Here is a 26017-nt window from a genome sequence, read left to right on the forward strand (position 1 = left end):
ATTATTAAAATTGATATTTTGTTATTAAAATATATATAGAAAAAATGTGTTTTCAGCAATCTCTAGTGAAAGAATTTAGTTTTTGGTAGTTATGGGAACCTAACTTCCTATTTCCTATAGGTTCTATATATCAACATTTTTATTTGTTTTTTTTTATTTTCATGCCAATTTCCAGGATCATTACCCCTGTGAAATCTGAGAACTGACTGAAAACATACAGCCATGTATACCATCAATGATGACCTCCCCTCAAACCTTACATAGCATTTTTTTCTATCTCTAATGTAATTTTGTGCATTATAGTTCTCTGTATTCATGAGAGAAAAACTTTCTCCTCCAAAACTTAAAACATACTAAGCACCTAATAAATGTTTGCTATAAAGTACAGTTCCTTCTTCAAGAATTTGCCCAACTCTCATCACTCCTTAGGAACTGTTGATTGGACTTTACTCCAAGGGGAGGGGGGTAAGATAAACAAGAGATGATGCCCTTGTTCTCTTCTGCACAGTCACACACTTCTCCTGGGGATGGGGGGAAATTGGCTTTCCAGAGAGCGACTCAGATCAGCACCATGCCCTTCCTGGATGAGTCCTCTGGTTCTGAGGATGACTGCAGCTCTCAGACCAGTTTCCAAACTTCTGTCACCTGCGTGGAGTCCAGGAAAGCCAATGTACCAGGCAGCCCTCGGGCCATCAAAAGAGGTACTGGGAGCCTGGGGCATGAATAAGGCTTCAATAATCTTAATCTGCAGGCAGTATTCCCTTTCTCTTCAAAGGGCAATGAGCTGTGGAGGTAACCCTTCTGGGCTGTGGGACACTACCATTCCTTTCCAAGGAGTACCAGTCAATAGCAATGGGTCATAATAGAGAGGAAAGTCACTCTCTAAAGCAGGAGTTCTTAATAGTTTTGGTGTCATGGATTACTTTTGTTATATGGGGAAATTGATATGTCCCTTCTTGGTGTAATGTTTTAAATGCATAAAAAAATACACCTAAGATTACAAAGAAAAATAATTATGTTGAAATATAATCACTAATATTTTAATATTATTTTAATTATATTATTACATATGCCATGTTATGTATTATATGCATATTATATCTGTTATTATATATTATGACATATTGATTATTTTAATAAAATTTTTGGTTTTTTAATTTTAATAATATTTTTAAACAAGTTCAAAACTCCATATTAAGAACCCCTGCTCTAAAGAGTTCATATTGGACCTTTTGAATTTAAACTTCATTAAATCTCTGGGAAAGAAAGAGAAAAGATGTTAGGATGGTAATCCCATTTTAGAAATGGAAAAACTGAAGTACAGAATTGAAAAGACAATACTCAGGGTCCCTTTGGTAAAGTGCGAGTCAAATTTCTTAGGTCCATTTTTTAAAAATCCAACTAGCCTCTCACCTCCTTTTTTGGTCAGGAGTAATAGAAAAACTAGGTGGGAACAACCTGTCTGATTCACAAAGAGAAAAACCACTTTCTACTAAGGCTCTAACACTGTTTGAGATAACCAAAAAGTGCGATTACCCCATCACCCAAGCAATTCGCCCCTCCCCATATATCTTTGGCCTGTTCTTGGAGGAAGAGGATATGATTAGGCCCATTAGACATTCACTACTTACTCAGGAGGTTGGACAGCTTTGCCTGATGTGGGCAGGGTAGGTGCTTGGTTTCCGTGTCTTTTACCCATTTCTCCATGGCCAGGTGTCTCCATATCCTCCCTGAGTTCAGAGAGTGACTATGCTATTCCTCCTGATGCCTATTCCCTGGACAGTGACTACTCAGAGCCTGAATATAAAGTTCAACGGACCTCAATCTATTCCATCGATGGCCTTGGATCCCATGGGGTAAGTGAAATCTTGGAAGCATGGCCCCAGTAGCTAAAAAGGGGAAGACATAGCTGAGGCTTTACCACCTGCTTTTAATTTTAAACTACAAAAAATTTGACACATCTTGTATCAAGTACATTAAGATTATCCTTGTCTTTTTTTCAAAAAATATTTTGAGCAATATTTGGTATTTGGGAATTATTTTGTTTGATACAATTGATACTTCCCAAAAAAACACCCAAATAAACCCCCTCTAAAAGTGCATTTCCTGAAGACATTTAAGAAAATGTATCTAAAATAGCACGATTGCAACTTTTATATGATTTAAAGTATTGACTAAAAAGCAAGATCTAATAGTATTTGTGATAGAGAAACACTGGAAACTTTTCCAAGTAAGATAAAGATTGAATCAAAGTTATGTAACTAGAGTTGATCTACAGTTAGAAAAAGAAAAAAGGATCTAAAACAGGTCACTGCTTTTTTAAGGGTTCACTTGAGTTATTGATTTTTCCTGCTAAGTGGCTGGTAATGAATCTGCTTTACCATCTCCATGCACCACATATGGCTAAGCCTGAAGCAGGCAGTGAAACTGCACATGCTATCCAATTCAACCCCTTCTAAAAGGTGATGGAGAGAAACTGAACTCAGAATGGACTGGTCCTCAGCCATCTTGCCAGAATTCTCTAACCCTATAATCTTTGTGTGAGAAATGAGGTCCCTAAGAGAATGGCAAGAGAAAGGGTAGGTGCTGACCACATTACAAATAGGCAAAGAGACAACAGACATGATTGTCTGCTATTGAACTGAATTGGAGAGCAACTTCTTTTGAAGGAGCTGCCTTTCTAGCCTTATCTCCCTCTTTTCCCTTATAGAAACTCTCTGCTCCAGACAAATTGATCTATTCATTATTTCCCACATACTTGCTTATAGTTCTTGCTCTTACCTGGAATACTCCCCCTTCTGTCTCTTAGGCAATTTAATTCCTTTCACTAACCAACCAACTGAAGCTCCATCTTCTTCATGAAAACTTCTTGGACCATCTCAAGACCAGCCCCAGAGATCATTTTACTGAACTACCATTCATTTGGCAGTTATCATATTTTATCTTACATTGCTATTAATTTCTGCATCTATTTTCTTACCTAGAATATAAGCCTTTCAGTGTTAGAAACCAAGTTTTATACCTCTTTATATGCTAAAAGTATGCTATCCTACATGAGGTATCATTGAGAGTCTATAGCAGGGGTCCTCAAACTTTTTAAATAGGGGGCCAGTTCACTGTCCCTCAGACTGTTGGAGGGCCGGACTATAGTAAAAACAAAAACTTTGTTTTGTGGGCCTTTAAATAAAGAAACTTCATAGCCCTGGGTGAGGGAGATAAATGTCTTCAGCTGCCGCATCTGGCCCGTGGCCATAGTTTGAGGATCCCTGGTCTATAGACTCTCAAAAAATATATATTAATGATGATTCAATAATTAAGGCAGCTTAGGTGGTGCAATGGACAGAAAACTGGACCTGGAATCAGGAAGATTTAAGCAAGATATTTCACTTATCTGTAAAATGAGAATGATAATCTCACCTACCTCACAGAGTTGTGAGGATCAAATGAGATAATATTTATAAAGTACTTTGCAAACTTTAAAGTGAAAAATATATGTGCTACTTATTACTATCAATAATAAGATTGAATAATTGGTTTCATATGAATAACTATGGCCTACAGTGTATCAAGTAGCCCTGACCAGATTCTTTTTTTCTTTCTTTCCACATCAACTTACATTTCCTCCCATGTTTGTACTGTAGGAATCTTTAGAGAAATCAGGCTACCTACTGAAAATGGATAGTCGGGTGAAGACATGGAAAAGACGCTGGTTTGTTCTAAGGCACAGACAAATCATGTACTACAAGTCCCCGGTAAGGTCCTTCCCACAGGCCTATTACTGTCCCGCAGGAAAAGGCCTTTGCTGCCCAAAGGATGGGCAGCATGGGCTAGGATCATGCAAGGCACATGGGGTGAGGGGAAGGAAGAGGAGTAAAAGGTCATCCCTCAGCCTAACTTTCAGCAAGCACTGAACCAGAGCCATGGAAGACACCACTGAGAGGGAATATAACCCTGGGAGAAACCGGCATATTTACATTATAACCATGAGACTCAGAATAGGATGCTAGGTATGCAAAAAGCCTGAGGGTCGTAAAGCATGGCTTTCCCCAAGCCCCCATTTGGCAGCTCTACCTGTCCTTTTGCAACATTAGTCAGAGGATTCCTACTCCTTACCATAGAAAGCCTAGCCTAGGTATGAGGTCCATACCTGTTCTCCTCACCTGAGATGCTGACACCAGGAAAGTCTGTGTGATGTGTACATGTCAGAAGGTTGTGAGAGGATGAAAACTGAGCCCTGGGTGGTTCGGGCAGCCACGTCCCTGCACCCCAACCCTGTTCCTCTGCCATCTCGTTCTACAGAGTGATGTGATCCAGAAGCCTCAAGGTCAAGTGGAACTGAATTCCCACTGCCACATAGTCCGGGGAGAAGGTGCGCAGACATTTCAGGTGAGTCTCACTTGTGTACCACACTCATCATCTTCTGAAACAGGGCCCAGATGCTGAGGAGAGGATGAAAAAGTGAGCCAGAAAGTAAGTCTGTCCATGTTAGGTAATCAAAGGATGTAGAGGAGATGCCAAGTTCATATTTGACCCTCAGAACTCCCAGAACTCCTGGCTATGAGAAGGCAGGAAAGGGAGAAAGAAACATGGAAAGGGAGAGGATGATGGTAAAAAATGGAAAAGGGATGGAGGAAGAGAGGGAGAGAATGTAGAGAGAAGAGGAGGCTGAGAAGGTGGAATGATGATAATAATAATAATAATAATAGTAATAAGTCTTGGGATCTGCAGATGCCTTTCCTCCATTATCCCACATCTTTCCCCTACAGCTCATCTCTGAGAAGAAAACTTACTACCTGACCGCAGATTCCCCCAGTTTGTTGGAGGAGTGGATCCGGGTACTCCAAAGCTTGCTGAAGGTGCACGCCATTGGATCTCCAGGCCTGCCACAAAGTGGGGCTAAACCCATCGTGAGGGGCTGGCTGACCAAGGTATGGGTAGCATTCATATTGTGAGCTTCCTGAAAGGACAGTGGAGATAGGATGGAAAGAGGCCAAAAGGAGTTATGGAATCCTGCCTCATATCATATCCTAAAGGCAGGTAGATGGCCCAGTGAATAGAACACTGGACTTGGAGTCAAGATCGCCTGAATTCAAAATTAGCCTCAAGATTCTGCTAATAAAAATGGGAATAATTATAGTACCTACTTCCCTGGGTTATTGTGAAGAGAGAATGAGATATTTATAAAATGTTTTATAATTCTTAAAGTTCTGTATAAGTACTATTATTATTCTATGTGTCACCTTTTAATCAGAATCTCCAGGTGCATTCTAGACCAATAATCACAATGGCATTGACCCCACAGAGTGTATGATCAACCAACTAGAAGGCTAAAAGATGCTTTGCATCTCAATCTCCCTACTCAAAGGGTTTGTCTCTAGTAGAACCACACCACCTCTTCATCCATTATTTTCAATATTATTTTCCCACACTACAGCTCCCACTACTGGCTTTCTGCTATTGTGTAAGCTCCTAATCCCTCCACTTTTTACTTGGCATTGGCTCTTCAGGGTATTTACAGCCTGAGACCTAGGCACCTGCACTGGCATGTGTAGGCAAAATGCTTGCTCCCAGCATACCTATACCTGTCTGCAAATCACCTAGTACAGGGGTCCTCAAACTACGGCCTGTGAGACAGATGTGGCAGCTGAGGACGTTTATCCCTCCTCACCCAAGGCTATGAAGTTTCTTTATTTAAAGGCCCACAAAAAAGTTTTTGTTTTTACTAGAGTCTGGCCCTCCAACAGTCTGAGGGACAGTGAACTGGCCCCCTATTTAAAAAGTTTGAGGACCCCTGATCTAGTAACTGTCTGTGGCAAGTATCCCCAGGTAAAGGAACAGAAGAGGCTCAAATGTTGCAATTCATTTTTTGTGCAACAGAATAAGTCACACAAGATGAGAAAGCATGAATGGATTTTGATCTTTACTACAAACTTCACTTCATTATCTTTCTGTCTCAAATCTACACCTTTTCTAAATTTCCCTATTTGTATTAAAGGTGCCATCATCTTTCTAGTCACCCAGGTTTGAAACTCTGGTATCATCCTCCATTCCTCATTCCCATTTATCCAGTGTATTCAGTCACCATCCGTACCCAGTCAGATGCCACACCTTGCTATTTCTACTTCCAGTTTCTCCAAATAAATCCTTCAAATTCAACCCTTTTTCTTCAAATACAGACACTACAACTAATTCAGATCATCTTCACCTCTTATCTGGGCTACTGAAATAGCCTTCTAATCAGTTTCCCTGACTCAGATCTCATTCCACTCCACTCCATCCTCTACGCAGTTGTCCAAGTGACTTTTCCCAAGGTCCAAGTCCAAGCACATACATCCCTTACTCAGTAAATTCCAGTGGTTCCCTATTAGTTCTGGAAATGGCCCTGGTTGCATTGGGAAGCTTTTTGGCCTTTTTAAATTAAGGTCTTTAACAGATTTCAGTTTGCCTGAGGCAATGACCCTTCAGAGATTAAGGCTAGGTAAGAATTGAGGCAAAGAATGGCTTCTTTTACCTATCCAAAAAAAAAAAAAAAATCCAATCTGGAAGGGGAAGTCTCACAGTTTCTGGCCAAAATACAAACATTTGCTGTTTACATTCACACTGAGTCAATCAATCCCTAAATAATGACCATGTTGCTGATCAATCACTGAGAGCCAGAGTAATGGGTTTAAGGCTTGGTCTTTAAGAAAGAAATCAAACTGAGAACCCCCAAGATATCTTGGGAAGTTTCAGTGATACAAAAAAAATTACATTTGGGCAGAGCACCTACAGGTAAAAATGAGATACATGATAGAAAGAGAGAGAGAGAGAAAAGGAGAAGAGAGTGAAGGAAGGAAGGAAGAAAAGAGAGGAAGGGAAGAATAAAGAGGAGAAGCAGGAATCTCTCTACTTGTTAATCCCAGGATTTAGAACAGAAGGAAGGAGAGCTGTGTTGCCCAACTGATCAGTTCTGTTGAATCACTAGTGAGGCAGTTCTACTCATATAAGTTGTTGTTTGTCCTTTGTTCAACAAAAATATACACAGGATAACATTGAGGGTAGCCTCGGGCACTATGATTAAGGAAGGAGCACAGGAAAGGGCTTCTTGCAGAATGTGGAACTTTAGCCGAGACTTGAAGGAAATCAGAGAGACTAAGGGGGAGCTGAGGAAGGAGAGAATTCGGAACATGGGGAACAAACAAATGAAGTGGCTTGTGAGTGGAACAGCGAAGAGATTAGTGTTCACAGTGTACATAGAAGGGAGTAAGATGTTCAAAGACTGGATAGGTAGGAGGGAATCATCATAAAGGACTTTAAAAAACTTATTGAGTAAGGGGGCAACACAGTCAGATCTGTACTTTAGGAAGATCAGTTTCATAGCTGACTAGAGAAAGACTTAAGTCTCTTGAACAGAGCAAAGATACAAGATAAGGAAACCAACCAGCAGCGAACCAGTTCTAGCCAGAACTAGCAAATAGTTCTAGTAATTGCAAAATTAGGATTCTGATGTTGAGCAAAACAAGCAGAACCAAGAACACATTGTACACGATAGATAGAAAAATGTGCCAAGATCATCTATAAAAACTTGGTTCTTCTCAGTGGTTCAGTGATCCAAGGCAATCACAATAGACTTTGGACAGAAAAAGTCATCTACACCCAGAGAAAGAACTGAATGTAAATCAACACATGCTATGTTCACTTTTTTTTTCTGGGTTTTTTTTTTTTTTATCTCTCCCACAGTTTTTCACTTTATGCTCTGATTTTTCTCTCCCAACATGATTCATAAAGCAATGTATATTAAAAATACCCATTTACTAGAAAGAAAGAAAAAAGAATTAGGATTGCTTTCTGAAACCCCTTTTGTAGAAACCAGCTGATTTCCAAGCAAAGGGACAGAAAGGAATTTCTTATATTTTTCCCTTAGGTTACTAAGGATTGAGCTCTCCCCATGCAACTTTCTAGATCAGTTACAATAGAAAGCAAGATCCCAGGGCTACAAGCAAACAACTTGTTCTATATGTGTGTCTTCCTTTGTACCTCACCAGGTAAAACATGGTCATTCCAAACTGGTCTGGTGTTCTTTGATTGGAAGAACTTTCTACTATTATCGAAGTCATGAAGACAAGGTATTTTACTCAATATGATAATAGTTTGCTATATATTTTTCTTTTTCCCTCACCTTGGGAACTATCAGCATTCATTCCTCTGTTTCTTCAAAAATAAAAACAAGACTCCTGAATTTCTTTGGATTCATAGCTTTCTGGTAGTCCCTGCTAAATCTGATCTGTCCTTTCAGTATCTAAAATTGGCTCTATCCACCAATGTATTTGTCTGCTTGTTTTGTATTTTCCCACTTGAACATCGTTTTGCCTTCTGCACTCTTGAGCCAGACATTCCCATCTTCGTTTTCCTGGCCTTCATCTCCCTACCTGTTAATCCTAGGATATAGGGATTATATCCCTCTTTGATTAAATGGTGTCTGTCCCTAGTATCCTCTGGGCTGCTTGCCTATTCGGGGAGCACTTATAGAAGAGGTGGATCGTTCCTGTGACTCAGATGAAGACTACGAGGGCACTGGAGGAATGAGAAGGCTTCTCTCTTCCCACTGCACCCTGGTGATCCACCCACCAGAACACAGTCCCACCTATCTTCTCATTGGTTCCAAGCATGAGAAGGTAGGGCAGGGAGTGGGATGAAGGAGGGCCACCAAAAAAAGAACTGAGACTGGTGATTTCACTCTTCTCTTTTCCCTCAACTTTACATTTAGGAGGTTTGGCTTTGTTTCTTTCCCCTTTGTCTCTGCACCTAAACTCTGGTGACTGATAGATGTAGAATTCCTCTAAGAAGCCCTTGAAATAGCACCCTCAATTCAAAGGATGACCCTATTCATTTGGAGGCATGAAAAGGAGCCACGTGTTTGAAAAATCTAAGTTTTTCTTCTCTATATGGCCCTGAATGGTTGTTATTTATGGCCAAGTGTCCTTGCGCCTTTAGTGGACTTCACCTAAAACACTAGATTCTGCCCATTACTCTGTGAGCAAGGACTTGTTTTGTTCAGCTTTTTTTTATCCATAATATTTAACACAATGCCTGGCGTCCTATGGTTGCTAAATGTAGGCTTTTTGGAAGCATCAGCTAATTCTTCTTCACTTCTAGGACACATGGCTTTACCACCTCACAGTGGTTGCAGGCAGCAATAGTGCCAAGGTAGGCACTGCCTATGAGCAGCTCATTGGAAAACTGATGGATGAAGAGGGGGACCCAGGTAAGCAACATCCGACAGGCTTAATGTTCAGCTGGAGGGGGTGGATGGCTTGGTGAGATTGGTTAGGCAGCAATAAATGTGAGTCATTCCTTTGTCCACTTTAAGAATTGCCTGGTCATTAAGGAAAATGTATCCTTAACTCCAGCACCTACCTCTTAGCCCTGAATCAGAGCTGGAATGATCTACTTTTTGACCCTGGAGAATTTCCCAGAATAAGATGTTTTTCAGTTATCTGGTAGAAAGTTTACTCTGTTTAGCCCTCAGCTTTCAGGCAGGTTGATGAATGATGAAAGTGACCAGTTAATCTGTAGCTAAATAAAACCCAACATGGAAACAGGGCTGACCTGAGGTTCATATATGAGGTTCATTAATACGATTACTGATGTGTGTTCTCTCTTTTTCTCTCTCTCCCTCCTTCCCTCCCTTTCTCTCTTTCTCTCTCTCTCCTCTCTTCCTCCTTATCTCTCTTTTCTCTTTCTATCCTTCTCTTTCTCTCTCATCTTTTCCTTCACTCCCTCATTCCCCCTCCTCTTTCTCTCCTGTTTCTGTCTCCCTTCCTCTCTTCTCTTTAGCTCTCTCTTCTCTTCTCTCTCCCTCCCTGTCTCCTTCTTTACTTTCCCTCCTTCCTTCTCCATTTTCTGTCACTCTCTTCCTTTCTTTCCTTCTCTTTCCCACTCTTTCCTCTCTGTCTCTCTCTCTCCTTCTCTTTCTGTGTCTCCTTCCCTCCTTCTCTTCTCACCCTCTTTCATTTCCTTTTTTCTTCTCTCTACCTCACTATCCAGAGCATAATATCTGTGTGTGCAGTAACTGGGAACTGAGATTGCTTTATCTTTGGAGTTGTATCCCCAGTGCCTAGTACAGTAGAAGCACTTAATATTGATTGATATTGATTGATGATTGACACATAAGTGTCCATACATGTATAAAGATTTATAAAAATGATTATATATTATATACACATCCTTCATAAGCCATAATGAGGAACTCAATGCCCTTTGTGTGTCCCAGGACAATTCCTACCCTTGTTCTCCCTTCAGGGGAGATAAAGGCTTTGGGATGTTGGATAGGGTGTCTCCCGCCCCGGTGGTAACTGACCCTACCTCTGATGCTGTGCTCTCTCAGGTTCCCCTTTGTGGAAACACCCCATGCTGTGCTACAGTAAAGATGGGCTTTGTACCCCCCTCACCACCCTGCCCTCAGAAGCTCTGCAGACAGAGGCCCTCAAACTCTTTAAGGTAATTAATCAAGCAGCCCGCGCCATCGCCCCTGTTCTTTATCTTGTACAAGGTGTCCTGAACAGTACTAACACACAGTCCTCTCAAGCTATAACCACATGTAGCCAGGGAACTGTTGTTCTTGTGAAACTGGCACACAGGTTGGAAGAGCCTGGAGAAATGGAGGCTCCGCATTGCATCACCATAAGCCTTGGCTTTATAGCCTTTCCCTCCGCTTTAAGGATAGAAGCCCCATTTTCACTACTGAGAAAGGATCTCAGAGAGAGAAAGGAGGAAACAGTGGAAATATTATTTATGAGGCCCTAGAAAAACACAAGGCCTTTTTTTTAAAGTGAAATATAAATGCTAAAGTGCTAAAATCAAACTTTCCCATTCTATTTATTCTTAGTTCTTTTACAATTATAGAACTAGGCAAATTAAAACTGAGAATATGAAGTCGAGAATCTCTCCTTTTTACAAAGCTTCCAATGGAAGTTAACTGAATTCAGGTGCAATGGCTCATTGTTGTTCATTTGTTTTTCAGTTATGTCCTAATTTTTATGACAATATTTGGGATTTTCTTGGCAAAGATCCTGGAGGGGTTTGCCTTCTCCAGCTCATTTTACAGATGAGGAAACTGAAACAAACAGGAGTAAGTGATTTACCCAAGGTTATACAACTATTAAATGTCTGGGGCTGGACTTGAACCCAGGAATACTTGGTTCTGATGCCAGACTTGGCATGCTAACTACTGTGCCACCCAGGGGCCAAGTAAGTGCTGAACCTAGAGTCAGAAAGTTCAAATTTCAGACACTTAGTAGCTATGTGAAGCTGGGCAAATCACCAGTTCTGTTTAACTTTTCCCATTTGGAAATATAGTCAATATAGCATAGGAAATATAGTAAAAATAGTAGCACTGTCCCAGGGTGATTAGAAGGATCAAATGAAATATCATTTGTAAATCATACAGTGACTAGCACATAGGAGGCACTTTGGAAACTTATTTTCTTCCTTCCTTCTTTTATCTTCTCCTTCTCTTTATCAATTTCCTTTCTTCCTTTTTTTCTTTTTTTTCTTCCTTCTTTCCTCATAAAAACCCTCTCTTCTTTCAAGATATAGCTCTGGAATTACCTTAGTCCTTCCTGATTTTTTCAATGGCTAATGCCCTCCCTTAAATCCTATCTTGGTTCTGTATTCTCTTTATATTTATCCTTTACATACATGTACATGACCTTATTGCCTCCCCCATTATAATGTAAGCTGCTTTCAAGTAGGGATTGTTCAATATAATGTATTTGTATCCCTAGCACTTAGAATAGTGCCTGCTGCATACTAGGTGCTCAATAAGTTTGTTGGTTGATTGAAGGAGGAAGAACCCGTCCAAAACCCCCTAGACCTTTCCTTGAGAGTCTCACCCAGCATGTTCCCTTAGTAAAAGTGAGCCCATCCGAGACCATTTCTGCTAAAGTACTCAAGTAGAACTATGCCTTGTTGGCCCCTGTTTGCTTCCTTGATGGAAAGTGTTATTTTTTTTCCATTTGAAAGGCAGAGGACCTGAGACACAAAGACTACTACTTGTTCAGCAATAGCACAGAGGAAGCTAAAACAGATACCAGAAATAACTTCCTATTTTTTTTTTGTCTCTGGCCCATAGTGGGACAGCTGCTTCTTGCTCTGCCCCTGGAGCAGAAACATTTCATCCCTAAATCCCTTCTAGCCTTCCCTTTCTCCCTTGCCTCAGCCTTTAACAATGAGCCACCATTCCTCCTTTGGGAAAGAACTATGAGACTGCACTTGATTCTTGATTCTCCTATTCAGTCCCAAGACTTCTGGGGAAATGCAGCCCATCTCCCTTATTCTTCCCACTGGAATCAGAGACGTTTCTGCTACCTCAGACTTCAGAGGGGGAGCCTAACCCCGTGAGGCTCAGTCACTTAGCAGCTTGGCCACCAGGGCTTGGGGTGTCAAGAAGGACCAAAAGGCATGGGGGATTTGCTCAGTCAACAAGCATTTATGAAGCACATTATGTACTAGACTATATGCTAACTACTATGAACACAAAGAAAGGCAAAAAAAAATCCCCCCAAAACCTAAATCCACCCCCAAAATCAGCCCCTGCCCTCAAAGAGCATTCATTCTAGTGGAGGAGAAAACATGAATAACTAAGTATATACTACAGAAGAGAGAGTAGATGCTTATTTGCTTCCCACTTTTCTTTCACAGTCCTGCCAACTGTTCATCAATGTACCTGTAGAGGCTGCCTCTGTGGACTACCACGTATCACTGGCCCAAACAGCCCTGCAGGTGTGCCTAGTTCACCCAGAGCTGCAGAGCGAGCTCTACTGCCAGCTCATCAAGCAGACCAGCTGCCACCCCCCACAGAGACATTCGTTCTTGCAGGTGAGTGTCTGGGGCGTGGGGGAGCATCGGGCAGGCTCCCCCCACCCCCCCCATCTCACCAGTGGTGAGGAGAGCCTGTGGGAAGGGAGAAGAGAGGAAGAAGGGAGGACAGGAGCAGGAGATCCCTTCAGGTACACCCACCAACTGGGGTTGCCCAAACTGATGCTCTCACCTCTCTGAGCCACATCTTTCCAGGGCGGGGGTGGGGGTCCCATCTTTGTCCCATCCTTAATTCCCTCTAGATTGTTAGTTAGACCCCAGCAAGGTAAAGGACAGCTAGACCCTGCACTCACTTCTCGGTGCCTGGTTTCCCTTGGCAGTGCTGGCAGCTCCTGGCTCTGTGTGCTCCCCTTTTTCTGCCTCAGCATCACTTCCTCTGGTACATCAAACAGCGGCTCCAGCGCCATGCAGACCCCAGGTGAATAGATGGCATTTCCCTTACCTTTGGTCTCTCTCCCTTTCTCCCTCTAGCTCTAACACAGAATTCAGTGGATTTAAGAGGGAAGGAAGGAATACTATGGCACATATGGAAAAATAAAATTTTCCCTCCCCTCTGATTTATTGAAAGATTTGTACATGTAGATCAGTGATACCAAATTCAAATAGGAATGGATCTTTGCTGGGCAGCATATTAACTTAGAAAACCACAATTTCACCTAAATTATCTGTATTGTATTTTTATTTCTTCATTTCAATTTCTTCATCCAAAAATTGTCTGTTCATATCCTTTGACCATTTATCTTGATGACATTTTAATCTAGTTCCAGCATACTGGGGGGTTCTGTGGGCTGTAAATTTGACACTTCTGATGCAAACCCCACATAAAGAGCCAGATGTACCTGAATTTCTTTATATACCTATTGCAAGCATACCTATATCCACGGACATTCATTTGAAGGATTCACCCATAATTACAAAGTCCTTCTAAAGACACCAAGACTTTCATTTTTAAAAAATTAGCTCCATTCTGGGAAGACTCAGCTACAAATCAGATCTTACCTCTTGTTTAATCTAGTTGGGTGCTAAAATGTAATGTTCTTTTGTCATCTTTATTATATTTGCTCGCCCAATCCAAGAGCATTTAATATTTTTCCAGTTAGTTAGATCAGACTTAATTTGTGTGGAAAGTGTTTTGTAGTTTTTCTCAGAAAGTTTCTGATTTTCCCTTGGCAGATAGATTCCTAAATATTTTATACTATCAGTAGTTACTTTAAATAGGATTTCTCTTTGTAACTCTGACTGTTGGATTTTGTTAGTGATATATAAGAATGCTGATGACTTATGTGGGTTTATTTTATAACCAGCAACTTTGCTAAAATTGTGGATTATTTCTAATAACTTTTTAGTAGAATCTCTGGGGTTCTCTAAGTATAGCATCATATCATCAGCAAAGATGTAATGTTCTTTTGGTTAGGTTTTCTTGGAGTCTCTGAAGCAGCCTTCTTTTCAGTTCAATAATCACCAGAAGAGTAGCCAGGGATTAAAGTCCAAATCCTTTGTTATCTCCTTGCCTGATGCTGGGCAGCTTTATGGAGAGCCTTTCAGTCTGGCCTTGGTCTTAGGTCGGGGAAGAGCAGGAGGCCAGGCCAGCCACTGGGAAGATCGAAGATTGAATTGAATTTCTCCCCTTGGCTCTGAAAGCTTAAGCTCCTATTGCCAGTCCTTTATCTTCTCTGCCTCTTCTCTGAGGGCTGAGTCCCAGCTTATATGCTCTACATTGAGTATAAGCCAATCATTATATCACTAGGAAACCATTATTTGTTGTAAGATTAAAACAATCATATTGAACCATGCTAAACTAGATAACTAACCATTGTGTCATCAGTTCCACTTAGTTAGTACCTTGTTTCTGGCCCATAACAATACTAAATAAATCCCAAACAATTTTTCTGAGCTTCCTGCATTTAGATTGGGTTGTCTCTACTTTTCCTCTTTTCCCACTGACTCTTCTGGCTGGGTGGCTGCCAGTGAGGATCAGGAGATTATCTGTTATAAATATAGCATGTGTGTTCTGAGTGATAGCTGGAAGACAGAGGTTAGGTTCTCTTGGGAATTTCAGCTCATGAACCAGTGCTGAAGGTTTACAGGGCCTAAGTGTGGTGGGCCCTTGGTAGTAGTTCCATCCTAAGGTGAGTTTAACCTTGTGGCTCCCCTGAGCATTCAGATGTCGAAGAATCCAGAGCAACTCTCTTAAGGTCCTTAACATTAGTTGATAAACATTAAGTTCTTACTATATGCCAGACCCTAACCCCTTGGGACACAAACAAAGGCAAAACCAGTCCATTTTCAAGGAGCTCAGAGTTTAACAAGCGAAACATGCAAATAGCTGTGTACACACAAGATACATACAGGATAAACTGGAAATAATCAACAGAGGGAAGGCACCAGCATTAAGGGATCAGGAGAGGCTTTCTATATAGAAGGTAGAATTTTATCTGGGACTTGAAAGATAGATTGGAGGGAAGAGACACTTTTGGCAGGGAACAAAAGGGGTTGTACCTCTCAAGGACAGTATGACGTTGCAGGCCTGCAGGCAACACACGTGTGATGCAGTACTATTCAAACGGAACATGACAGGGATGTGTGTGATCCCCAGTGGTCTCCTCTCTCTTTTCTGTTTAGAAGCGAAACTGGCCAATACGCCACTTACTGCCAGCGAGCTGTGCGGCGGACCCTGGAGGCCGGGGAGCGGGAAGCCAAGCCATCTCGCCTGGAAGTTGTGTCCATCCTGCTGCGCAACCCCTACCACCACTCCCTGCCCTTCAGCATCCCTGTGCACTTTGTCAATGGGACCTACCAGGTGAGACAAGCATTCCAGGTCTTCCAACCTTGTCCTCTGGACCTATTTTATTGTTGTTCAGCCATGTCACACTCTTCGTGACCTGGTTGACCATAATGTCCAAATGTATTCCTTGGCAAAAAAATACTGAGTGATTTGTCATTTTCTTCTTCAATGGATTAAGTGATTTGGTTATCACTTGGTTAAGTTATCAAGTAGTTTAGTGATTTGCCCAGGATCATATAGCTAATTAATCATTGGCCAGCTAGATTGGACTCAGGTCTTCCTGACTCCAAATCCAGTGCTCCTTAATATTCTGGCTCCCTACCCCACATTAACCACTCCATGGAAAACTTTCTGGCCTGAGCAGTGTTTATTCAGCCTCCTGGGAAAGCACACCCTTTATCTGACTGGTTTGGGAAAGATAAATTCACAATTAAAATTAGCTTGGCATAGGGGTGGAGATGCGGGGAGAGAGGGAAGGAATGGAACCATTTTTCCCCTAAACCCTTTTACGTATGTGAAGGTGGAGGTTATCTTCTTGACACTTTTGTACAAAGGGGGAAACCGAGGACCAAAGAAAGCACTGTTCAAGGTCATATAGCAAAGAAATATAATAGAGTGGTGGCTAGAGAGTTAGCCTGAGAGACAGGAAGAATTGGATTTAAGCTGTTTCAGAATCTCGTTGGCTGTCTAACCCTCTCAAGATTCTCCTCCTATACCCCCAGGGACTCTCTAAAATTATTAGTCACAAAAAATAAAATAAAATTATAAGTCACAGAGAAGAAACTGATTTGCATTGATGCGGGAAGTTTTCCACCAAGAGATCCCTATATTGATGACATCACAGATCCATCCCACTCCCATCACTAGGGAAAAAAGTCACAAATCAGACACATGCTAGTGATGTGGCAAATGATGGAGTTGTTGTAGGCATCAAATGATGTTATTTAGAAGAGCACAAATGTTGGGGTTCGGTCATTGAAAAATTCCCAATGGCCATTCCCTTTGGCAAAAGATAGGTTTATTTAGGAGAAGAGATTATAGACAAAATGAAGAGATACAATAGACCACCAGGAATGGTAAATAAGAAATAGCATGAAAGAGCATAAAGTTAACAAGAAAGGGGCTTTTAACAATTAATGATGGAAAGAGCAAGTTCCCTAGTGGAACCCTCAATTAGCCAGGAGAAAGGAAACACCCCCATGGGGCTGGGGCATGCCCTTAGCTGGCAGGGTAAACCCTAAAACACCACCCAAAAGGGTTAGTTAGCCATAAGGAGAAACACCATAAGGCACAGGAGGGGGAAGAGAAAGACACTATGTAGCTGAGTGTTGTGGTACATTGACCCAAAGGGGTTTCAACAAAAATGGCATAGGCCATAAGCAGATATACAGGGAAAATTTAATCTGGGACATGACTGGGATTTCGGACAGGCTGCCCACAACTCCCACAGAGGGAGCTAAACTGATTAAGCTACACTCATCTTTCTCAGAGCTTTTTCCCTGCCTGCTCCAGGGAACAATTCTATCAGTGCTCCAATTTCTCTCTGCCAGCTGCACCTAGCTACCAAGAACCTCATCACTAGAATTTTATGTTTTATCAGTAGAATAAAGCTGATATACCTAAGCATTCTTCTCTCTGTACAAAAACACGCAAACCAAGTTTTCTCTGGCATCGTATGTCAAGCCATGTCCCTTACAACAAATCTTCTCGTGTCTTACCTTAGACCTCTTCCTTTGCTTTTCCTTACTGAGATATGTTTGCCCTCTCAGGTGATAGGTTTTGATGGCTCCTCCACGGTGGATGAGTTCCTCCATCAGCTGAACCAGGAAATGGGAATGAGAAAGGTATCCCACTCTGGCTTTTCGCTCTTCACAGATGATCCTTCTGGCAAGGACTTGGAGCACTACCTACAAGGAAGCATTAAGGTGATTTCATGCCTCCACATAAAGAAAGCCATTGACAGAACTCCCTGTGCAGAGATCTAGTCACCTCGTTAGAGATACTGATTATACAAGGAGAACTATTTCACTGGCTATAAAATCAAGTTACATCAACAAGCATTTATTAAGCATTTTCTATATAACAGGCATTAGCCACAGCACTGGGAATTACAAATTACAATTGCCTGCAAGGAGCTTACATTCTAACAGGGGAAGACAATACATAAAAGGAATCTAAAAGGGAATGGGGAGGCATAAAAGATATTGGAGGAGGGGGAAGAATGTAGGGAAAGTCCAAAAAGAAAGTGAAGAGAACATCCTAAAGAAGAATGAAGATTTGGTTAGTTTGGTTTTTGTTGTACAGTTGTTTGAGTCCTGAATGAATCTTTCTGATCCCATTTGGGGTCTTCTTGGCAAAGATACTAAAGTAGTTTGCCATTTCCCGCTTCAGCTCATTTTACAGATGAGGTGATAGTACTTTACAACTTACAGAGCACTCAACAGAGCATTGTGACAATTTGATCCACACAGTTGCACTGTGAGATGCTCTCACCTACATTTTACAGATAAGTAAACTAAGGTTTGAGAAGGTTAAGGTTACTTGCCCAAGCTCTCGGTGGCAGTGTCAGAGTTGGACCTCATCCACATTTGATTCCATGTCCAGTCCTCTCTTTTTTCCACACCATCACATTGCCTCATTGTGTATGCATCACTCTCAATCCCTAAAATTACCTTATTAAATATGGAGGTTCCATTTGAAACCAAATGTCTTTGGATGGGATTCAAAAAGCACCTGCTTTGGATTATATGACAATAGTTGATAAGGCAATTCTTAAAATATACATACAAGGAATTCCAATTCCAGGTAATAGGAAGAACAATCACTAGCAGTTGGGGGAATTAAGCAAGATTTGGTACAGATTTGGTACTTGAGCTGAGTCTTGAAGGAAGTGAAACATTCTATGAGACAAAAATGAAGATAGAGTCTTCCAGATGTAGAGACATGGAGGTGGGAGATGAATTGTTAAGTATGAGGAACAAAGAGAAGACCAATTCATATGGACGGTGATGTGGAAAAAAGGATGTAATATGCCAGAAAAACTGGAATGAAATTGGGGCTGTATTATGTATGAAGCACTTTAAAACCAAACAAAGGAGTTTATATTTCATCCCAGAGACAATTGTGTGTCATTGGAGTTTGTTGAGTAGGGGAGAGATGAATCTGTTTTTTTAGAAAATCACTAAGACAACATAGTGGAATGGTGAAAACATAAGGAAACCAAACAGACCATTACAATAGTCAAAGCAAAAAGCGATGGGAGCCTAAACTAAGATGGTAGATGTGTTAGGGAAAAGGATCCATTGTGAAAAGTATGGAGACAGGAAACATCAAGATTTGGCAACTAACACTATCCATGTAGTAAGGGAAAGTGAGAAATCAGGGCTAATGTTGAGACTGAAAACATAGGAGGTTTGAAGAATGGTGGTGTCTTTGACAAATAAAGAAATCTGGTAAAGACGATGGGCAGCTACTAGGTTAATAATAATGGTAGCTATTAGGTTACTACCTATTTATTGAACAACCAGAAGGAAAGCAATTAGGTGGGACTTTGGAATCTGCACTGTACCTGAAAAATTCAGTATTGTAGTTCTAAGCTATAATATGAGGAGATATATATATATATATATATATATACACACGTATATGTATATATGTGGATAATATAAATATGAGGACATTTTCTGACCGAAATCTACACCATCAGATATTCTTCTCTTTTCTATATCAATCCAATCAACACTCATGGCTCCCTTCTAGAGATTTCCAGCAGATAAAATCCTTCAGGGCTTAGAGGAATAGCAGTTGATTCTCTAGGTTTAGCACACAATTTATTTTACAATTCTACTTATCCTTCTGTGCTCTAGTTCTTGGCTCAGCCTAGAGCTAATCACATAGGAGATACTCAGTAAGCCTTTGGTAATGGGAACGGTAGTATTTAATTGAAAGGAAATAGCCCTTTAGAATATCTTCAGGGGTCTTTTTGAGTTCTCCTTCACAAAATCACCTCTCTCTATTATTCTTCCTCCAGATCTGTGACGCCATTTCCAAGTGGGAACAATCTCTGAGAGAGCTTCATCCTAGGAAGTCTGAGGGCAGCAACCGGATTGTGAAGCTGATTTACAAGAACAGGTCCTGAACACTGATGATGGGATGGCACATAAATGTTACACAAGGGACTGAACCTTATAGCCTTTCATTGCCATCATGAGCTTGTTTCCTCTCTATTTGATCAAAATGTTTCCTATTCTACAAAGTGGGGAAAGGGCCCAAGCTCTACGCATTGCTTAACATTTGGCTTTGTCCCAGACTCCCTATGTGACTTTCCCTCTTTGTTCTTACTTCTTCCTTGATCAGGAAAAGAGCAAAAACTAATCTCATAGAAGGATTTCATGTTTTACCATGTAAAGGGAAAGCTTTCCATTGGCATTAAGAGTTTAAGACTGTGAATTGGATAAGTAGCTCCTCTATCCAATTCAAGTGACAAGTACAGACATTCTTAGAAATAGATAATTTAACTATACAAACAATTCCTTTCCAGGGATCATCTCCTAATAAAATAATACATTTCCATTGACCTAACATCTCCATTGTGCTTAACTCATCTTAACTCACTCATAGAATATCATGATACCTAGTATCATGGTATCTAGTTAGTCTAGTAGGATTAAATCCAAGGAAGTTTTGAGGACCTCAAAGGACCTTCTTTCCATGTGTTACTGTTGGTATGAACTTATGTCATGAACCTTTCTTCTATGGCACGCTTCACGACAATTTTCTTTGGAAAAGGTCAAGATGACAAAGGGAAAATATAGGCCTTCTTCTTTTAAAATCAAGATTAAAAACAACCCTAAGAAAAATTAAATCCTTGTTGCTCCCTGTTTAGTACCCATGTTGATTTCTCTTTATATTGTTCTTGAGTCAAGACTTCCATGTGCTCTCTCCTTCTTGAAGGCTTTATTTCCGGCATCAGGTTAAGGGAGAAACAGAGCAGGAGCGGCTTCTGCTTGCCTTCCAGGTCAGCAATGAGATCACTGCAGGGAGATTCCCGGTCAACAAGGAACTAGCTCTTGAGATGGCTGCCTTGATGGCCCAGGTAAGTGATCTGCCATCAGCTGAGTGACATAGCTCCAATACCAGGGTCCAAAATAGACTGGATGACATTTTATTACTGCTGCTATGAGGATGCAGCCTGAAACACAGACAATGTAACAGGGCTAGACCTAAGAAAAGGTCACAAAAAAAATTTAAGGAACTGAGAGAAACAATTCCCAGGAGGTCAATGCAGGGAATATCCTCTTTGCGGGGATTTTTGTATGTTAAATGTCCCAAAGGATGGGAAATAACCAGACTACTTCATACATTTCATCTGCTAAAAGTATACAGGGAAAAGGAACACAGTCTGTGGCACTTTTTATCACTTTGATGACAGAAAGTTGATCTGTTAGAAGGCAACTGTCTCTTTAAGAGAGAGGGGAGCCCAGGATCTGAGAGAGAGAGAGCTGGATTTACAAAAACTAAAGTAGTTGGAGCAAATTATCATTCTCTAAGATATCTTCTTATTAAATCATTATTATAGGAAGACCTTAGTTTGGAATCTGGCTCTCCTGCTTACTTAACTTATGATCTTGGGCATGGGACTTAACCTCTCTAGGTCACAATTTTTTCATCTGTAATATAAAGAGAATAACATTTGCACTACTTACAAGATTAAATATGATAATGAAATAAACTTTGTAATAGGGAAGTGTTATACAAGTGCAAACAAGCATCATTTTTATTAGAATTTTGTGTCTTTATAGCTTGAAGTAAAGAGCAAATCTATCCCAACCATATCCTCCTGTAGACTATTGTCACTTCTCCATTCTCAAAATAAGAACTATAAATTCCACTTCTTAACGAACCTTTCCTTCTTCCTATGAACACTCGTGTAGCTCTAATTGAGGCCTAATGCTTGTATACTTTCTACACAGATGGAATATGGGGATTTGGAGAAACCTAACCTTCCTGGTACTATGGGAACAGCTCCGGCCAAGGTTCAATATCTCCTCCAATTGGTCCTAGAGAGGTTCTACCCCAAAAGATATAAATGTGGCGCCCCTTCTGAACAGCTGAGGTAGGATGGGCAGTATGCTCAACGTGGTATAGGGGGATGATATGGGGAGGAGATGGTCTGGTGGGAGCAAGGGCTGTCCCACAAATGTTGCATTTGGCCCCTTCACTGAGGAGCATTTTTTCCCTTCTCTTTTCATAGGTACTTGGCAGACACACTAGCTTCAAAGTGGACAACATTGCAAGGCTGTTCTCCCACTGAGTGCATCCGTATCTACTTAACTGTGGCTCGAAAGTGGTCCCTGTTTGGTGCTAAACTCTTTGCTGCTCAGGTATGTGTCAGTGGATCCTAAAAAATATATGTAATACTCCAATAGATGGGGAACCTCCAAGATCCTCCTAGAGCTTCCTTCTTTTCCAGCTGCTTAGATTTGACCTGGTTTAGCTTCACCCAGATCCCACTACTGAATTGGAATTCTGGACTTTGTACCTACTCTTAGAAGCGTGTCCCCTCCTCTTTCTAAGTTTCAGTTTATTTATAAAATGAACATGATGGATTAGATTGAAGATCACAAGATCATGATGGTAATTTGATATTTGGGTATGTAACCCACAGTGATGCTTCTCCACTAGAGGTCACTAGGGCACCAACTCATTTCTGATGAGACCCTTTTTGGCTGTGGCCTGTTTCTCTGCCTTTCTTTCTCTTTCCTCACTGCTCTGATCACTCCTGACTAGATTAAAGCGAAGTAGTCAACTCATTCACAGTAAAGTGCTAGTCCCCTCTTACATCCCCCTGAAGTATTTTTAAAATGAAATCTAGAGAGACTATGAATCCCTAACAAGCCCTGCACATGAAGGAGTTTGTTTGCCCTCTTGGTATCCCTTAAAGAACTATCTACTTCAGTTTCACGTAAGAAAGTCCAGTTTTATTGTCTGGCATAAGCTTGAATCTATCATCACAGACTTAATAGCATCTTATTCTTATGAGTTAAAAAGATAATCTTGAATATAGGAAACTCTCCCCATCCTTCCTCCCTAGGAATTCAATAGGATACAGAACTCACAGAATTTCAGGGTTTTTCCCATCTCACTCCCTACCCCTCTTCCTGTATTTCTATCAACATCCCTAAGACAAGTTGATAAAAGTCAAATATATGCATCTTCTTGATAGGGCTAATTCTGGGACTAACAAAAATTCTATAACCACAAGAGAAACTGCTCAAATAACACCCCTTGATACACCCATATATGAGGTACCCAGCTCTTCAAAAAGACCCAATATATTGATCAGGATCCCCAAGCTACTGACCAAATGGTTTCTTATATCTCTAGACCACTCAACTTTCTACCAAGGGGAACCCTCTGGTGTGGATTGCTGTGAATGAAGATGGTGTCAGTATCCTAGACCACAACACAATGGTATTGAGAAAAACAGATTTGCCCCCCAATTCCCTATACCCTCAGGTACTACCATTGTTTTTCACCTCAGGCCTGAGTTTTTATCACTACAAATTCTTGTGCTTCCATATGTAAATCCTTCCTTTATATGTGAAGTACAGGTTTTTAAAGTATAAATTTCCAGACATGATGAAATGATCCATAGTTATCTGAGACCACTAGTGTCTAGAAAATATCTAGCATGTCACTGATTTCTAGATTGAAAGATGAGAATGTCCCCACTGAATCTCTCATTTCCACCTACAACTGGCTTCTTTCTTATAGCAAGTTCAAGCCATTTATCCTTATTCCTTGGTGATGACGTTTGGTGGATACCAGGATGATTTTATGATTGTGATCAGACCTGTTCCAGATAAGAGTTCTGATAAAGGCAACACTGAGAAGTTGATCTTCCAGATGGCACTTCATAAGGTAGGTATGAGCAGCTGCCAGTGCAATTTACTCTGAACCTTTATAAGTTCCATGAAGGAAAGAAGGCTACAGTAGCTTCATATTTTAGGGTAAATAAAATAGCTGACATTTTATGGCATTTTAGGGCTTATAAAATACTTAACATATATTATATAATTTGATTTTTACAATAGCCTAATGAAGTCATGAAGAAAAATGTATGTAAAACATTTTATGTAAAAACATAAAAATGTATGTTTATCCTTATTTTGCAGAACAGGTGAGATCAGCATGTCAGGGCTTGAGCAAAGTCACACACAGCTAATAAGTAGCAGAGCTGTCATTTTAACCCAGATCCCAATAAATTGTGCTACAGTCCCTTCAAACTCTAAAACTTGGAAAAGAAACCATATTGCATTCGGTCAAAAGATGTCTCTATCTCCATCTAAATTTTATGACTTCAATGCAGGCAGTAATTCATAGTGTCCAAGTAGACTTGAACCTTTCCAGATTTTAGTTATTTTCCTTTCTTTGACTTACATTACCTCATGCAGATAATATATTTACTTGGAAATGTACGGTGTATAAAGTAATAGTAATATTATAAGATAAGCAATTGAGAATGACCTACTTATTCTCAGCAATACGATGATCCAAGACAACTCTGAAGGACTTAGGATGAAAAATTCTATCCATAGCCAGAGAAATAACTAATGGTGTCTGAATATAGACTGAAGCATATTTTGCTTCTTTCTTCCCAGATTGCCGAGTTGACATTTATGATGGCCAGCTATATGAACCACTGTTCCACAATCTCAGCTTCGTCTCCAAATACACCTCCAATTCGACACTTCCAAGGAAAGGATGGAAAACAGTCCCTTGCCTCTGCCTCACAAAACACTAAGGGGCCAACACTTTTATGAGCATCTTTCCTCGTCCTTTCTCCCCTCATTTTGTGCCTTTGGATTTGGTGACATCTTGCTGGGTCCCTGCTTCTACTATGTGCTAACTCCCATTCCATCCTTTATGCCTATTTCAAATTTTCACCAATTCTATAGGCACATGACAACATCTATGCAATCTAATGTATGCTGTTTCCCAAATCTAAACCCAAATGACAGAGGCCAAATATAAAATGGCCAGCCTCTGAATGCAATTCTACCAGACTTCTAAGAGAGGTCAGGATTCTGTGCAAACATCATCCAGAATCCAGGACACTGTCCTTGAAAAGAAAAATATCTCCTAAATCATACATAATTCTCTGCATTTAGGGGTTTTTAATGGCAGCTAATGTTCTCACACATTCAATTCATATCTGATGATACAAACTAACCTTTCCAGAACTTATGGTGAAGGCCTAAAGCCTACCACCAAGAGGCTTTATTTTCATACTGATGAGGTAACAGGAGATGGGAAGAAAGAATGGATTTCTTTCCTGTTTCTGGGAAGGAACACTACTCATTATCTCCCAACACTCTATCCAGACTAAGGAAGGAGAGTAGGAACTGCAGAGAAGGACAATGGGTACACTCTTGCCCCAATGATAGGGAAAAGAAACTCAGTCCCTTAAGTAGGAGTGAATACTTGCAGTGACTTGTGCGACAGTATATTGTTTCACGATGATGTCCTAACCTTGGTAGGGACTGAGGCTAATGAGCTGTACTTTAGACTATGGGCAAACTTCACTGCCCTACACTGTCCCAGGACCCTTACCAGATTATCTCCTCTGGTCTGGGTTTAATCAGTGGACCAAATGCTTTAAAAATAAGCAATCCTTAACTGTGCACAAAGAACTAACTGCACTGATTTCTTCCTGGTCTTTGAAGGTCCAAATAAATACACTATCTACTTTTTTTTGCAGTTTTGTTGAACTACTAAAGCTTGTGATCCTGATTGTATCCATTAAGACATGTTCTGCTTTCTGTAGGCAGTCAGTTTAAGGGAAATATTAATTAGCCAAGCTCACTAGAACATCTAATTATATTTCATCTTTAAAAAAAATGTGAAAGAAAACCAAAGCTTCCTTCTTTTCTGTTTCCTATAACCAAATTCTCTTCACTGAGACCAAGGCAGATGATTTTTATTGGTTTCCATACTCCATCCAAAGCCAACAAGTCAAAAATACCATCTTTCCAACATTTAGTAAGACAATTTCATTTCCTAACACACAAGTAGACTTAACATTTGTAAGGAAGAGAGCAGAGATAGCTGCATGGAAAACCAATTCCACCCAAATGTTTTGAACCCTGACATTGAAACGCCAATCCCCTTCATGATGATAAAACTGGATGGAGTTGGACCTAGTTTCTCTGAGTTCTGGCTCTATCAAATCCCCCATATGAACTCTAAGCTGGAAAGAACAAGATAATAAGCACTTCTAATTGTGTATTCAAATGCACTCTATAACTTCACTGTTCTTGTTCCTACCTCTTCCCTTCAATTGGGAAATGAAGATTCATCTGACATACCTTA

General features: G+C 40.6%; 1 protein-coding gene across 1 annotated transcript in view; it reads left to right on the plus strand.

Annotated features, from left to right (window-relative positions):
* Positions 1-25108, plus strand: part of PLEKHH1 (pleckstrin homology, MyTH4 and FERM domain containing H1) — a 67661-nt gene extending 42553 nt beyond the window's left edge. Inside the window, exons 10-29 of the mRNA XM_031952782.1 lie at positions 551-701; positions 1714-1856; positions 3642-3752; positions 4300-4386; positions 4767-4928; positions 8025-8105; positions 8469-8654; positions 9136-9244; positions 10367-10479; positions 12682-12858; positions 13179-13276; positions 15481-15658; positions 17413-17568; positions 19674-19774; positions 20597-20738; positions 21616-21758; positions 21897-22026; positions 23030-23116; positions 23420-23566; positions 24307-25108. Coding sequence (XP_031808642.1) covers positions 551-701; positions 1714-1856; positions 3642-3752; positions 4300-4386; positions 4767-4928; positions 8025-8105; positions 8469-8654; positions 9136-9244; positions 10367-10479; positions 12682-12858; positions 13179-13276; positions 15481-15658; positions 17413-17568; positions 19674-19774; positions 20597-20738; positions 21616-21758; positions 21897-22026; positions 23030-23116; positions 23420-23566; positions 24307-24468 — 2664 coding nt within the window. The 3' untranslated portion in view covers positions 24469-25108. The remainder of the gene's footprint in view (positions 1-550; positions 702-1713; positions 1857-3641; positions 3753-4299; positions 4387-4766; positions 4929-8024; positions 8106-8468; positions 8655-9135; positions 9245-10366; positions 10480-12681; positions 12859-13178; positions 13277-15480; positions 15659-17412; positions 17569-19673; positions 19775-20596; positions 20739-21615; positions 21759-21896; positions 22027-23029; positions 23117-23419; positions 23567-24306) is intronic.
* Positions 25109-26017: the final 909 nt, after the last annotated feature.

This window comes from Sarcophilus harrisii, chromosome 2, assembly GCF_902635505.1.
Source record: "Sarcophilus harrisii chromosome 2, mSarHar1.11, whole genome shotgun sequence".
In the NCBI taxonomy this organism is placed as follows: Eukaryota; Metazoa; Chordata; class Mammalia; order Dasyuromorphia; family Dasyuridae; genus Sarcophilus; species Sarcophilus harrisii.